General features: G+C 41.8%; 1 protein-coding gene across 3 annotated transcripts; it reads left to right on the forward strand.

Annotated features, from left to right (window-relative positions):
• The first annotated feature begins 573 nt into the window (after positions 1 to 573).
• LOC142371682 (transcription factor MafG) lies at positions 574 to 14885 on the forward strand. 3 transcript variants are annotated; one of them, XM_075454398.1, is made up of 3 exons: positions 574 to 657; positions 10463 to 10535; positions 10630 to 14885. In XM_075454398.1, the coding sequence occupies exons 2-3, from the start codon at positions 10500 to 10502 to the stop codon at positions 11080 to 11082; spliced, it is 489 nt and encodes a 162-aa protein (XP_075310513.1). In that variant the 5' UTR covers positions 574 to 657; positions 10463 to 10499; the 3' UTR covers positions 11083 to 14885. The 3 variants fall into 3 exon arrangements, with proteins under 3 accessions (XP_075310513.1, XP_075310514.1, XP_075310515.1); XM_075454399.1 differs by lacking the exon at positions 574 to 657 and adding an exon at positions 1322 to 1398; XM_075454400.1 differs by lacking the exon at positions 574 to 657 and adding an exon at positions 5882 to 5966.
• Positions 14886 to 16807: the final 1922 nt, after the last annotated feature.

A 16807-nucleotide genomic window follows, 5' to 3' on the forward strand; every position in this document is an offset into this window, starting at 1 on the left:
TTTTATATATAATTTTCTACTGACAAAAGAATAAAATGGAAGTATAATATCTTGCTGTTTTTGTGAGGGAAACTGCAGCCAGGCGGAGACCAACTGTTTAACCTGAATATGTGATTTATGACTGTGTTATTTGTGAACTATTTTATGTCTTCAATTTCAAAGTGACATGATTCCGACCAAATAACTTTGTTTCAATCCAACGAGTTTTTGATATAGATTTATTTTAGGTGTAGATATAGTGTGACTTGTAGTCAGTGATCATTTGCATTCGAAAGCGTTCTGATCCAACCCCGGCTATTCAAATACAGAAAATACCAACAGTGGGGTTTTCATGTTAATTAAGAGTATAGAAACTATACAACGACACACACACACACACATATATATAAATATATATATATATATTTTTAATGTTTGCGTTTCTTATGAGGAAAGGTGATCTTTCATGAATGAAGACACGTGACCAAACACGATGACGTCTGGCTTCGATACAAGAAAGGAATCAACAAGGAGAGCAAGAGCTGGTATCTGGAAATCGCTTTTGTCTGAGAAACCGAAATTCAGATGTGCCTCTAATGTTCGGCCACCTGCCCGGGGGGTTAAGAAGAGGAGTTTGGCAGCTTTGACTTCCGAGAGCGTCATTTTTTTAAAAGTCAGGTGGGTCTGGAAAGCAAACAGAGGCGGTGTTGTTATGCTGAGTGTGCATGCCTTCGCCTCGTCGCTGACAAGCGGTTAGCTTAATAGGTTAGCATAGCTAGCTCGTCAAGTTAGCTTGATTGATACAAGAAAGGGATTTCAAACTAATGTGTCCGCTTTACTCAGGCGGTTCAATACACAATATTCTTTCAACTAAGGGGCTTATTTTGAAAGTTTCAACTTGAAACGCTAGGTTCTGGTTAAGAGCTGACAAGACTGGGCTCCTAGAGTACTACGATGAGCTGGCGGCTAATCTTTTGTACACTCATGTGCTGTGAATAAAACATTCAGATTTTGGCTTGCATGCCGCGGGACTCGCCAGCCATTTCGCGCGTTCATGGTATTCCCCCCCCCCCCCCCGAGTTGGTAACGATTTGATGCCGTATTGCCTCCGTTCTAGAAGGCAGGCTGAGCACGGGGATTTCCTCATTTGCTTGTTTTGTAGGCGGGGAGTTGTTTGTCACTTTCACATGCGAGAGCTGTGAGGTTGGAGTGTCGTGGAATGTCAAAAGCGTGTAACCTGCGCGGGTCGCCTCTGCGATAATTAGTTTGTCTGGACGTCTCGTGTGCCGTTCACCGTGTCGCGGCGCTTCTCGGTGGTTTGTCAACTCATGCGCTTCTCCGCTGGTCAAACCTGCTGCTTCATCACCTCGTTGTGCAAAGGAGCAAGCGCGAGCCGAACCAGCGGTTTAGCGAGATCAGGTTGGTTGCAATATTCTCTCGTGACATTTCTTCGCAAAGACGAACGTGATTATTCATCCCGATGATCATGATGTTGATGTTTTTGTGCAGCTTCTGTGCGTGCTGGGGTTGAACATGCCAGGGAATCGCGTTCAAACAATCGTTTCGTTGCTGAATTGCTTCACCTGAAGTGACAATTCATTTAACCCCGAGTTAAATTGTAACAATGGCTGTGCCAAATCAAACCCAGCGTCCTTGGATCTATTGGAGCAGCCAAACACTTTACAGCAGCGCTGTTTTATTTCCAAAGCCGACGAGCAAGTAGCGATGTTTTTTTTATTTTTTATTATTATTTTATTTTTTATCATGCTGAATCATCACAATGATGCATTTAGACGTTCTCAGAATCCACCTCGAAATACGGCGCCACCGGACAAAGGTCTACTCGCTGGATGAGGGTCGATGTTTATCACCCAGCCGCCGTTATTATAGAGGGGGAGATGAATCGAAATGGTGCTCATTTCTTGGGCAAGTCGGTCCTCAAGCCATGAGCATCAAGTGATGACCATCATGCGTTTATCAATGGCCTCATCAAGATTCAGCTGAGAATGTACATTTTATTGCAGCGCTGTCATGATGCACATCAACAAGCAGCGTGCGAGCCCGCTTAGTCCAACTGCTTAGGTGTCAACAGCGACGTCAAAGCCATTAAAGAAATTGCACGATAAGCAGATATTATGCATGTGTTGTGATATATTTATATATATAAAAAAAAAATGGTCTCGCAATGAGTAGATTTTTAAATTGGGTCATGTGTAATTATGGCCACCTGATCTAGGCAGCAATTGAAGTACACGTTTAGTGAAATGTGACATGCTGAGAGTGCCTTTTGTTGTTTTTTTGCCGGACACTATGCTTAATGCCGCCTAGGAAGCCCGCTTCCTTATGACATAATTTAATGCAGTGTAACTCCTAATTTGTGTTATTTTGGGTCTGACAGCTGCTGTTGCTTCCCTGCCTGTGACATGATGAAATTTGCTGCCTATTAGGGTACACACTTATAGAGGGCGCAGGTAATGAATTATCCATGGAGAGTCTCTGTGCAATTTGAAAAGTCACCTTGGAAACTGTTGAGCCACATATAGGCAAGGCTAAACAGAGAGAAGTTACCCGTTCTTGCTCAGATATCCAACTTATTTCATCATCTCTGTTCATGCGAGCAAGGCATTGAAGTGTGTTTAGCAGACAGGGCAGCCCTACATCAAAAGCTCGGCTTTGCAATAAAGCATAATGCCCATCTCTGCCTTTCTCGGCAGGTAACAAGGAAAGATGATGGTCCATATGATTGGCTGATGATGCTGGCAGTGATGTGTAGATGGAAGCAGGGGATGGCGGAGATCAGCTCTCAGATTGATCCCCTCTTTCATCGAGGTAGCGAAGATAAAATAAAGCTGGACGCTGTGGAGGTGAACCGAGTGCACACCTCGTACCCAGTGGCGTTTCTCAGAATGGGCAGGCGGCGGAGGTTGGAAGAGGATATGTGAGGTTGATGAAACACGAGGCAAGACTTCACACTGCATAGAGTACAGTCTGGCCACAAACACCTTTGCATGGCCAATACAGCTGTGTCTTGGGAGTAGTTGCGCCTATTCGGGACAATTAATAGCCTTCAGAAAAGAACATGAATGTGGGATTTGTGCACAAAAGTGCTTCTTTAGCTGAACGGGGAAATAGAAATGCCTGGAAGGATGGAGGAAGGAAGGAAGGAAGAAAAAAAGATCAATACTTTCTTTTTTCACCCCCTTTTTGCAATAGTTGGGAGAATGTTGGTGATGAAACCTCTTGCAAGTGTTGTGCGGTTTATGATTGCTTAGCATTGCGATATGTCCGCTCCACTTCTCAAAGTATTACTTTCATCCAGACTGAGTCGCAAGTGTGTTTGATGAATTTCTTGGAACTTGAGTTCGACACGGCATGTTCATTAGTGCTCTGTTTATTCATCATTTAGGATAGTCAATATAAGACCCACGTTGGTAAGTATGGCTTTCTGCTGGCTGCTCTTTTTCATGTAACCTACTTTTATCTTGGCTAATGTCTGCGCGGGACAGGTCGGTGTTGGTCTGTCTTTAGGAGAAAGCGATCAAGGCAACTACTACAACTGTGTAAGAAACAAAGTCGAAATGAAACTAGTGAATCACTCAGGATTTGTCTCCTTACATTATTTTTTTTTAGCAGTTTTAGGAGCCACGATTTAGTCGGAGATAGTAGGAGCTTGTGTGTACAACCAACATTGTGAGGGAGCTCAGACTGAATCATAGTGACTTTAGCTAGTATTGACTGAGTTAACAGATATTTTTTGCAAATGCTTGTGGATCTCTGCGTATGACCAAACGGTTAAATGGCAAAAGTGAAGTAGCTGATGCTTTTATCAATTTTTAATCGTCGTCTCTGGACAATCACGTGAGTGTGAGTATTTCTATTAATAACACAGTTATTAATAGAAATTGGCATCTCTTTTTATTTTCAGGTAATAACACTTTGGCTTGAATCTGTTTGAATCAAGGCTCTCCACAGGAAAAATCACAGCGACACATTTGTTGTCTTGTCTTTTTTTTTTTTTGGAGCCTCTGAGCTCTCATCACAGAGGGGTGTTCCAACTGAAAAGAGTCCACAAAGTTGTGTGGTCTATCTATGTATAACAACTGCTCTGTTTAGCATGTGAGCTGCAAAGGCTGCATTGTTAGGTCATTGCAATATGCATTTAAAATGAAGGCAAGCTCTAGTAAAACTCCTAGGTATTTTGCCAGTGTGTGGGTTGCCTGTAACCCTTACTTCCTCTGCCAGTGCAAGGTTGGAGTATCAAGAGCTATTCTCTTCTTGTTTAATCAAGTCCTGCAGGCAGATACTGTGGAAGGCCAGTTGATTCTCCTCACCTTCTGTTTGTACTAACAGAGCATCTATGAGAGTAGAGAGCAGCTACTGAGCATGGGAGTAGATTCTCCAAGTATCGAAACATCATTTACTGCAAACTAGTCCTTTTAAATCAGCCTCACATAATCAGAAAATACGAAGGCCCTCAAGGGTGGTGATTCATGTTTGCACTATAAAAGACATGGACTGGTTGCAGAATGCAGGCATAAATGCGCCACGTGATGTTCTACAGTTTTCTTGTTTTTTTCTTTTCTTTTTTTCATTTTTACTGTGTAAAGTTGCGGAATTTGTGTTTGTCTCTCGCTTATCTTTCTTCAGGTTTCGATTGCCTTATTTTAACAAACAACTAAAGTAAATTTGAAATTGGCATATGTTTTTGAACTCCGAGGAGAGAATAACCACATATGTGAGATGAGAAATATTCCCTCAGTGCCTTATTTACCCATATATGTTGATTATGAAAAGCTTTCATTGTAATGTCAATTGTGCCTTTATTTTTCTTTTTATTGATAGTATAAAGGTGTTTATATGTCTTGAAAATGATGATGTACAAATTAAATACCTGAAAGAGAGAAACATGTATACAACATAAATATAATACATACAATGTAATTTATATATAGACCATTTAAATAAAAATACAACATTCATTCTTGTCCCACTTCATGCATTTCTTTGTAAACATAGAAACATGGCTACCAAAGCCATTGGCTCAAATTTGAGCAGTTAATAAGTTGAGACTAAATTGTTCCAACTTTCAACACGAATAAATTCCATTTTTAAAACTTCCAAAGAAATAGTCCCTAAATCCTTGGATTAAAATGATTCCCGTATGTTGTCTGAGCCTTTTCTCTACTTTGCTGTATTTTATATCCATATTGATTACTGTTTTCTTTTTTTTTTTTCTTTTTTTTTAAGTAGTACATTGGCCTGTTGCAACAATGACATAATAATGTGATCATGATTATTTGCGAAACTTGTCGTCGCTTTCCACTTTCCACAAGCGTCTTTAGTCACCCGGGTGAAAGTGACGGAAAGGTCGTCTTTCTGTTCCGCTTTCAAACGTTCGACAGAGCTGACTGACCGACAGCTGAGACTATGGCCACAAACGGCTCCTCATTAAGGCGCATCCATCACTTCTCATGTTTGACTGGCTGCATTTTTGTGAACATCTATTGACGTAAGCGTCACGTACGTCGTTCTAAAATCACATTTTGGTCCGTAATCCGAATGAAAAGAGGAGCTCGGTAACTTGATTAGTTGGCAGTTTATGAAACTTGAACCAGTAACACTATCAAATGGTGTTATTTGACAGATGGTGAAATGTGGTATTTAGCCAGCGGTGTATTTCATCGATGGGCTTTGTATAAGGCGGTGATTATTTATGTCATATCTGCCGTGTGCAAATTTCTTTTTTTGTGTACAAAACCTAAAATGCAATATTTATACATTACGTTGAGTATTATTAAATTATCATGAGACTTGTATTGTTATGGTGGCATGAAAATGAACAATAGATGCAATTTTCTGAATTGCAGGTAGTCGTGAACAATAATTGATTGTTGTGACAGCCCTAGCCATCTTCCAGATCTGTCAGCAGCACGTGTGGGATGATGTACAGACTTTTGCGAACAGCTGAATAACCCTTCATCGCACGGGTCAGTTCTCTTTAAAGACGGGCATAAAATTTGGGGTAGTTTGCTGTTTCAGTCGTGCAAAGAACTTCCACCGGTCCAAAATACTGGCTTAGTATTTCCCCCTCTACTACAAGCGTATCACATTTCTCTCTAAAAGCTGCTGAATGATTTCTCCTCTCCCTCTCTTTGTCACTCTTATTTCACGCTCTGAATACTTAGTAGTTAATAGCTTCCCTCCCCTCTTCTCATCGTACCTCTCTTTTACACAGACACCACTCGCACAGTGTTTTCCCCATCCACAAGTTTACACCACTCATGCCATATCTCTTCCAGAGCTATTAGAGGAGTCTGATTTTTAATTTGCAGTTAAATGGCGCCCGACACATGGAGCTTGCTTGATAATTGACTTTGCTCAGCTGACAGGAGAAATGATTAGATCTGAGTATCGGGGCGATCTTTTTCAAATCTGAATTAGAAGGGAGGGACTAAAAGTAGAGGCTCTGATCAAGCAAAACAATTGATGGGAACGGCTGTTTTTGGCATGCAGGCTGAAAGTGTTGGCTGATAGTGCTGAAATTACAAGCGGACAAGACAATCATGAGAAAGAGCTTCTTTCATGTTTAATGCACTTTTCTAATGTGCTTTTAAACATAAATGTGGTTATTATCGTTCAATTTCCTCCTTTAAAAGTGCCTGATGATTGAGATGCTACAAACCTCATTTATTATTGATAAGGCAAACTGAACAACTGATCAAAGTGACTTAATATCTTAGCACTACCTACTTAATCATATGGGCTTTGCAAAGAAGAGTGGTGCTTAATGTTAATGTATGGTCTTCCATACATTTGGGCCACAGGTGTTGTGTCTCAGCTGGTGATGGCAGAGGAAAGACATTCAAATAAGCCATATGTGTAAAAGTAGCCACATCATGTGGCTTCCGCGGAGTGTGTTAGTTGTTATTCAGCTGCTATTTTCACTGAACCGAGTTGCTATTGTTGGATGCTGCATGTGTTTTCCTGAAAACAGTCTTTCATCAGCATGCACCTCTGCTGTCGAGTTTTATTCACTTCATTAGCAGGCTGCCAGTGCAAAGTGCTCAAAAGCTCCTTTTCAAGGATTGATCATGACAATTTATATTTGTATTTGCTTCAGCGATTTTAGTAATCTCTCTCTCTATGTGGATACCTTTGTGTGTGTGTGCTTGTGTGTATGATGAGTGAGGTGATCCGCAACCCACTGCCCTGTCTCAGCAAACCGTATATCCTTTTAGTCCTTCTCAGCCATGTTTAGTATTCAGAAAGCAGGCGCTGTCGTAATCTGGATTCTGAGGCAGGTTGCTGGGGTTTTTGTTTGCTCTTATGGTCCTGATAATCTTGTTACACTGCTGTCAAGTGGAGCTGGCCCTCCCTGCAGCCCTGAACCACCATGTGTGCCATCTCCACTACCAGAAATACACCCCTCCCCACCCCCACCAGCCTGCCGCCATTTTGCGACAGTTGTTGATGGAAGAGCCTTGGATGTATCCTTGAAGAATCACCTCCTGAGCATCTTTATTCAGCCTCCCACCCCCGCGCCGTCTCCCACCCCCACCTTAGGCAGCAAACGACAGATATAAATATTCATCATAGGGATGCAGTGTGTGGAAGCTGTAGCTTTGGTTCCCCCTCAACAAAGAGACCCCTAACTAATGGTGTCCATCCCTGGAATCCCCCTGGTAAGATCCTATGGAGGGGAGATCATTAAAGCATGCCACATGCTCAGAAACAGGCCTATCATGTCACATCAGCATTTGTTGCACCAGATTTATTTCCCAGGTATTTATTCATCATTATTCTTCTTGAGTATTAATCTGAGCGTCCCCTCTGTAGATTTAGACGAACGAAGACAGCTTTGATGGCTGCCCAAGTTGCTCTTGTTTTGTTAGCTCAACTTGACAACTTCTTAATTGGCACCTTGGTTTCGGTCCTTGCTGAAATCAGTGCATTTTATTTTTTATTTTTTCCAGCTTCTCCTGTTCTACTCAAGCTCCTCTAAATGTGTTGACCATGCATTTTACACAAGGCTTTTTCCTCTCTCCTGTTCCTATCATCTCAGCCTCTCTTTCCCTCCCTCTCTTCTTCTCTGTCTCCTGCCATTACCTTTCTCTGGGTGACCACACTCAGCATTTTCTATTTCCTGTGGGTGTGATGTCTCTCCTCCACAAGCAATCAGCTCTGATTTGTCAGCGTTCTTCCAGGCGATTCATAAAAATTCAGCAAGCATCTACAAAAGACGTCTGTGTCCCCGCACTTTGGCTCTACCTTCAGTGCCCCTGTGCTCCAAGCTGCAGCTTTCACCTGCTGTTCCTTTGGCTAGACAATAATTAACCAGAGGTAATATACACTAGCATTTGATCAAATTCTATGCCATCCTGTCACAATCAAAGCACTCACTGCAGCACCTCTGACATCACCATGACATTGCTTATGGAAGGTTTTAGGTGTGTTTTCCTTTCTTTGCCTCCGTTTCTATTTGTGTGCATGCTTCTTTGTGTCTGTGAGGAATGACATGCCCGGTAGTGGAAGGGAGCAGCTGTGCGTTGGACCTTGTCTGTGTTGTTCTGCCATGCCCTGTCATTGGTAGCCGTCTGTTGGCAGTAGCCTGTGCTGGAGGCTTGCAGCCTGGGCGAAATCTTTCCTCGGTGTCATATGGTGAGCTCTCACCATGCCAAGCCATGCCTACTATGTTATCCTCCAGAGCTGTGTGACAGAACCCGCCTCCTCAAACAATAATATGTGCCATTTCTTTGCATTATCAAGATTCCAACTGCTTTTTGAACAGTGTTGGGTCCAGGCTGCCAAAAGGAAAATGATACGCTTAATATAGAATTGGGGAGATGCAAAGATTTTTTGTCTTTCTTTTTTTTTTTTTTTTTTTTTTAAATTCTAACTCTTATCCCAGTAGCTATTAGTGTAGTACTTTCCTGTCTATTTGTCCATTATCTTTGCATCATCAGGCAGACCATTATCCCATTATGCTTTGCATCTGTGGTCCAAATAATGACTGGAAATGAGTCACCACATAGGCCTGTGAAAGGTAGGTGTTACTATCAGACAGATATTCATAGCCAGCCCATCAGGGATGAAAGTATCTCATCTAAAAAGTCCTCAGTAGAATGTGAAAGTTTTTTTTATTTTTATTGTTTCCCTACATAGTCATCTTCTGCAGAGAAACATGGTTGCTGCATGAGGAGCCAGAGGATTTTTTGAAGTAAAAGCATCAAGAACTCCAGTCACAATCTGACCTCATGTTATGTCCCCAGCTTGTTTGATTGTGCCGTATTTAGGTCATTTTTAACAAGCGTCTGTCTCTCCCACTTTGGCTCAGGTGACCGGCCCACCTGTAGCACCCTTTTGTTGCCATGGAAATATCCTGGCCATCTTAGTGCACTTCATAGTTACGACTCATCTGGTTTTTTTTTTCCTTCCGTTACTGAGCTCTTTCTGCACACCGCACACGACTAGCTTAATGTGCACCGAGGCTAGAAACACATGCTCTGTCAGGAGTTCCTTGTAGTGGTTCTTTTGATTCTATTTTTGTTTAAGGGGGGGATGCCTTTGTTTCCTGTTTTGATGTTTAAAAAAGTTGTAAGTGCCTGTGTGTGTTTGTTTATATGCTCGGTAGTAACACACTGTGCTGGCTGTGCAAATCAGCTTACCGAGGCAATGTGCTGGCTAGGCTGACTGTGGTGGGTGCCTGTGTCGCTGACACAGCATCTACCGTGTGTGGTGTAAAGCACCCAGGGCCACAACTGTGTGTGTGTGTGTGTGTGTGTGTGTGTGTGTGTGTGTACTTATCCTGTGACAGAGCTCACACTGTAGAAAGCACCTGATCTGTCTTAACACCCATAGGTTAGATTTCTTGCCTGCACAGCTTCTCTTGGTGTTCCCCCAGTACTGGTTTGATAGAATAAACTGCAGTGCAGCCCTGTTATTCTGGATGGTACTTTGTCTCTGCATCAGTTGCAATATATCCCCTTTTTTTTTTATTCATGAGATTATATCAGAGCCTGGGCCAAGAAAAGTGCCACCGTGTAGAGTGGCTGCCCTGTATCCCTTTAATGAGCGTATTTTAGCTGAGCGTGGATGTACATGAGAAAGACTTCCCCTTAAGTTCTGTTTTCCAAGAAATTTCCAATTGCTTCCAGCCAATTAGATACCGTTCTCCTTGTGACTACCCACAATACTGTTTGTACACAGCATTCAAGAGAGAGACCTTTCATGCACTTTTGCCTCATTGTATTTCCTTTCCCCCTTCAGCCTAACCTATGCAGGAGTGCAAATCATTGAAGTTTTTGCTGTGGTAGGTGCAGCAAAAGTCCATGTATCAATTGTTCGAAAAACTTAGTTTCACTTCAAAGACTGAAGTCCTTGACCTACTTTTATCCTTGGGATGTAGTCCTGCTGGAGCTTCTTTTTGAGAAATAGTTTAATTAGCCTTTTCTCATGCTGTTGTTTATGACTTCTCATTTCACAGAACAACTAGCAGTACAGGTGGACGCAGCTCTCGTGGCATGACTACCACAAACAAGGGAAACAAGGCCTTAAAGGTAAAAAGCTTTCATGGCATTCACCAAAGCAGTGGCACCTTTAATATACAAATGTCAGTAAAAAGACCAGCACTAACTAGTTCTGCATCTGCAGGTGAAGCGGGAGCCTGGGGAAAATGGCACCAGCCTAACAGATGATGAGCTGGTGACCATGTCAGTGCGGGAATTGAACCAGCATTTACGAGGGCTGACGAAAGAAGAAATCCTACAGCTGAAACAGCGGCGGCGCACCCTGAAAAACCGCGGCTACGCCGCAAGCTGCCGAGTCAAGCGCGTCACCCAGAAAGAGGAGCTGGAAAAGCAAAAGGCTCAGCTGCAGCAGGAAGTGGACAAGCTGGCCACGGAGAACGCCAGCATGAAGGTGGAGCTGGACGCTCTGCGTTCAAAGTACGAGGCCCTCCAAAGCTTTGCCAGGACTGTGGCACGCAATCCTGTCACCTCAACAAGGGGACCTATGGCCTCTGTGATAGGGCCCCTCATCCCTGGTAAAGTAGGTGCCACCAGCGTCATCACCATCGTCAAATCCAAAACGGAGGCTAGGTCGTAGTAGCAGTGGGCACGAGGAAGATTTTCAAGGCTTAACTTGTCAGTGCATTCTAACATGGCACAGGATGTCTTGTGTAAGTTCTCGGTTTTACTTTGGCACTAACACAAACAGTATGCTTCCCAATTCACCCCTAATTATATGAATCAGCAGTCTGTGCTTGTTAGTAACCCAGGTCTATGTGGTTGTGCTAGGGTAGTAACTAATTAGTCTCAAATTCAGACTGTTATTATCTGATTGCTTTTGAAAAATAGTGGATGTAATGTGCTTACCTCCTTAAGACTGAGCTGTTAAGTCTTCTTTTTCCTTTCTGTCCAAAGAATTGGCATTTGAAGAATATCAGACGTGTACAACCAGTGAAACGATTACTCGTAGGTGCCATTCCTCTCCTTTACACAGACTGGAGGATGAGCAAACGAACATCTAACCACATGAAGCCCATTGCTTGTTATTCTGCACTGACTTCAATAAGAAGTAATGACAAATGGTCACACCATTGGTCTTAATGCTCCAAGTCTTCAAAACAACCTGACTAATCCAAAACTGGTGAATGAGTCTAATTTCTGATACTGTTTTTTTTTTGTTTTGGTTTGTTGTCTGTCAAGAATATAGGCATGAAATAATGCTCCCAAACCTAGCATTCATTTTCTGTTTATGCATCCATGACAGGCTTCAGTGAAGTTGCCGTTGTCGACACGACTGGTAGATGCAATAATATATGTATGCACTGAAAACACAAAGAGATCTTTCATAGTTATGGTTCAATGAAAGCGATCAGCAGTTCTTAGAAGTGTTGTTCCAGAGCTGGGCACCATTCCAGTATGACAAGAATCTTCTACAATATCCGAAAACCTGAATGTTATCACAGTGATATCCTCATGTTTTGTGGGGACAGTGAAAACCACAGACAATTTGCTCATAGAGAAAATGTGTTGTTTCTCTTTAAAAAGATAAATACATATATATATATATATCTATATATATGTATAAAACAGCATTTTTTTTTTTTTTTTTGTAATTACTTGTCAACAGGGCCGTCATATATTTCCAAAAGAGAGTCTTTACACAAGCTTTACTGTTGTTAAAGTGTAGAAAACTTTGTCTAATGTTGAGTTCTTGGTTTTTATTACTAGGTAGATTAACTTCCATTGTTTATAGAAATACAGAAAAAGAAAATGGTCCCAAAAAAAAAAATTGTAAAAAAAAAAAAAAAAAAAAAATGAAACCCTGTGACATCTTTTTTGCAATTGTACCGAAAGTGGCTTACTATTGAAGTCTGATAGCTTTTTTTAGTGACTAGGCGCGTACAGTGGGGTAGCGCGTGATGTGACGTGTAAGTGACAAGTTGACAGTGTCGTTCACTGTATAGATGTCAATGCTGTGCTATTTAAAACAATTCTGTAGAGCTAAACTAGATGGTGTAAACAAGGTCAATTGTCTTTGTGCGTATTGGCATCTGTGATATCCTCCGCTTCCTTGGTGTTAGTTACAAATCATATTGTCATTAAGAGTTTACCACACGGAGCAGCGTAAGACAGAAATTGGTAAAATGGCATCAGAGGACATTCATTCTAAAGACTTCTGAGGCTCAAAGTGATGGGGAATAATGGTTGCGCCGCGATGTCTGATGCCTTTTAAATGCACCCTCCCTAACTTGAAATACAATGGCTTCACATCTGGGAAGAATTCAGTGTCATTCCAGCCTCTTACTTGATCTGATTAGATTGTAGGCCGCAGAAAGAATTACCCTTAAAATGCAGTTTGTCTGTGGATACGTTTCTTGACAAACCAATGTGTCGAGACTATAACTTAAATATTACGGAAGGGAACTTGACGGGAAACCACCATAAGGTACAGCGTCACTGCTGCAGGTTTCCCCACGGGTCTTCTGATTTAAAGCGGTAGGGTTCGGCTGACAGTTTGTATGTATGCACTAAGCTCCTGCTTGTTTTGCTCAGGACAAAACAGGCTGTGAAAAATGAACAAATCCTTTGAGATGAAAAACAAAGAAGCAGGGATGGCAGCTCTTTTTTTTTTTTTTTTTTTTCTTCTGTTGTGTTTTTTTTTTTTCTTCCTTATATTAAGCATGTCATTAAAGGGCTTCAATCCACACTCAGAAACAGCACGACCACGTAGAATTACAATCATGAACTGCTGCCAGCAGCGCTTCCTCTGTGCCAAGTGTTGTATCGCTTCCCCCGCTCCTCTAAAAGGAGTTTAACACTGAAGCAGTTGCACACCTCAAGGTGAAAGCGGTTGTGTAACGACATTAACGGAATGAACTTCATCCAGGTCTCACTCTCCTGCTGGTCGGAACGTCTTACAGTGTCGGGCGAGGTGTTAAATCTGCGGACGCTCTCAAAAGTTCGTCTCAGCAAAACTCCATGCCAGAGATCTGGGTGCTGATTATACTGTCTGTGCGCGAGTATCCTCACTTTATCAACATGCTTAGCTATCTGCAGTGGCTGGTTAACTGTGGGAAAATATATATGTGACTCTTGACATAGCCCAGTATTGATGTTGGCGTCCGTATTGCTGTGGCAGTCTTGTGGAGTGAATCTTTTTCGTGTCAAGTGTCTTTAAGGTGTTCGAGTGGCGCTGTTGACCAATCTTTGAATCTCGAGATGACGACCCTTTCTCACACATACCAGTGTATAGTATGTAGCTGCAGTAGGTATTAATGACCATTGTGAAAAAGTGACCCTTAATATGCAACTCAGTGGAAAGGTGTGAGAGAGTAGATGTAAGAGTAATCAATATTGTCAAAGTTGCTGGAGTCTGTTGTTTAATTGTTCTTGCTGGTATGTTGTTTTATTTATTTATTTATTTATTTTTTTAGTAAACTGTTTTTTGCTTCCATGAGTTGAAGAGCAATTGGCCCTCATTTTCTAGCATTTAAAGCGTAATAATTCAAAGGAACCACGAAACAAATGCACTCGAGCCTTACTCGGTTCCTCTGGTCTTAAATTAGCTGAGTTACAGATCCATGAATTGGATGTAGACTGTGACGGAAATATTCTTCTGTTATTTTGACGTTCTGCGCATAAAGTGAAGTGGATGCTACAAAAGATTCAGTCACAAGGGCCTCTTGCAATATTTTTCGGTTTCTATGGAATACCTGTGTGTGTGTGTGTGTGTGTGTGAGTGTGTTTGTACGAGTGAGGTTCCTCTGCTGCTACACCAGTCATTTATGCTCGTTGTTTGCTGTGGCATTGACCCCCAGCAGTTTTGTTCTCATTCTGTGTTGTGTGTATTTGAAACAGATTTTAAGACTGTAATTTGTTCTGCAGATTTAATTTGTATTTCGTTACTGCTTTTTTTTTTTTTTTTTTTTAAAAGAAGAAGAAGAATCCTGTTCGAGAGGATAAATAAAAGCACTTCTGTGGCAGTCGAGTAGAACAGCTCTCAAGACTTTTCTTTTTCAGTGGGAAATACGCTTTGTAAACAGTTTTTTCCTCTTACTCTGTGGAGTGGGTCTGTGTTTCAAAGTTATGGAAATCTGACTTAAGCGAGTAATCCGAAGTTAATAATCTGTTTTTGTTATTTTTCTGTATGGGTTGTAATAAAATATTGCAGTACTTTGTATGAAAACAGAATAGTTAATTGTAACTATTTATAAATTAAATTATTGTACTTTTTGCAATCTGTAGATAAGTACTATGTATTCATATACAGTAACAACTGTGGATTTAAATGTGATTCTCTGAGGTGTCTAAGTTATTGATGTATATATTGTATGTTTGTTGATACAGCTTACTTTATTTTCTATAAGAACAATAAAATGTTTTGGAAAATGAGCCTCGGCATCACTGCTGTCATTCGAGTCTTTTAAACACGGTGGAAATTGGGTTTTGTTATATTCTGTGGCGTCATTGACCCAGTTTGATACTTGTAAAAATAAACTGGCGGAGAAGGCTTTTTGCTGTCCAGGGTGGGTTTTAGAAGACAGCGATCATTTAGATGGCACAATTTCTTTTTCTGTGATCCAAAAAAAGCTATTGGGCGACCCACTTTGGCTAACCTCAGTGGACGTATTTTTGGCCCGACACGAGTAAAACATTAGAGTCATGAAGGATGTCTAGGTGTGCTTGTCCTAGATTAGGAGGAGTGGTGAGTTAGTCATCTCTGCTCCCTGTGGAGCTTCTACACCCCCCCCCCCCCCCCTCCTCCTCCTGTCTCAGTGCGCCTCATCAAACATCAGCCTCCTCAGCAGCGTTTCAACCCCAGCACATTCAGAACCCATCTCATGAGAAAACTCGCTCAGACAAAGAGACAGATGGCTGAAGACAAGCGACATCTTACCACTTCAACCTGCAGGGCAAGTCCAAACCGCAGAGCATCAGTGTGGTTGCAGTGATATTCTCGTAAACGCAGGAGGCCTCTACAGGTCTGTATGACCTGTGCCTTAAAACACGCTCTTCTCTCCTTGGATGCCTGCCCCAGACACCCACATGGCCTCTGAAGAGTTGATTAATTTGGTGGGTTGGGTTAAGGTGAGCTGGGGGGGGGGGGGGGGGGGGGGCTATCTAGGACAGCATTCTTCATCTTCACCCACTTCTGCAGCAGGTGCCTGCCCCAGTTCTCAGACCACAACCTGCTGTACAATTAATGTTGCCATCGCCATCAGCATGACTGATAATTTACAACACGTGCCCTGCCAAAACTTGACATGGGGGGCTATATTCTGCAAAATACCATCATAGCGCAGGATATGCCCTATCATTGATACATTTGGCCAATAGATTTGTTTTTGCTCGCATTGAAAATGATTTCGGTCGGTTAAGTCCGATGTGAGAAAAGTCTTGTTTTCATAATCTTTATGGTTTGCTAGAGGTGTTGCTACTCAATATTCTGAGAAAAGATGTCACGCAGATGAAGAGACCAGACAACAGAGCTGAGGATGTTTGAACTGCCGGGGAGTTACTGTGTGCCTGCTCAGCTATGTGGGCTTAGGTTTCCCTCTGCTGGCACTTTAGTGTAAGAACCACATATGATCCAACAGGGTTTTTCCACGAGATGACACCACATCCTTCCAACAGAAGGATTCCCCCAAAGAGACTTACCAAGGTAAAATTAGCCGTATTCAACCTGTTGTGTTGAAGTTAGAGTAATGCACTGTTGCTCCTCAACATGAATGTCAGTCAGCCGTTTAGAGGGGTGACCACTTGTAGTAGGATGTCCTACAGCTTGTTTGAGACTGCTTATTCATGTTGTAACTTACACATTTTAACTTTTAGAGTCTGACACGTGAAATTCTGCAGTTTCAATAGTTTGTATTTTTGCAAAAGAGAGATGTTAACTCTTTGTGTGAAGGCAGATTGTTCAGGAATTAACTATATTAAGAGGCATTCAATAGGTGAGTTACTGTCACACTTTTTTCTATTTCTTTTTTCCCCCCAATATTTCAACGATGTTGGTTGGTACAAAACACCCTGAAATGACCTAAAAGTGGAATGAATCCTGAATGATTTACTGTAGAATGTTTACTGATGTACACATTTATGTCATGGCTGGTTGAAACTGTCTGTGCTCTGGAATCATATTCTTTTGTAGGAAATGTCAGTTCAGATGGTATAAAGGTGATCAACGCTAATGTGCTCTGATGTGTGAGCTGGCTGTATTTTCCTCCCAATCATGCAAGAGAAATCCGTGTAGGATTGCAAAAAGCAGATAGAATAAACATTTATTGTTCTTATCTGTATTATGGTTGTAATTTGCCGCATTTAGT

The sequence above is a fragment of the Odontesthes bonariensis genome, chromosome 21, assembly GCF_027942865.1.
Source record: "Odontesthes bonariensis isolate fOdoBon6 chromosome 21, fOdoBon6.hap1, whole genome shotgun sequence".
Classification (NCBI taxonomy): Eukaryota; Metazoa; Chordata; class Actinopteri; order Atheriniformes; family Atherinopsidae; genus Odontesthes; species Odontesthes bonariensis.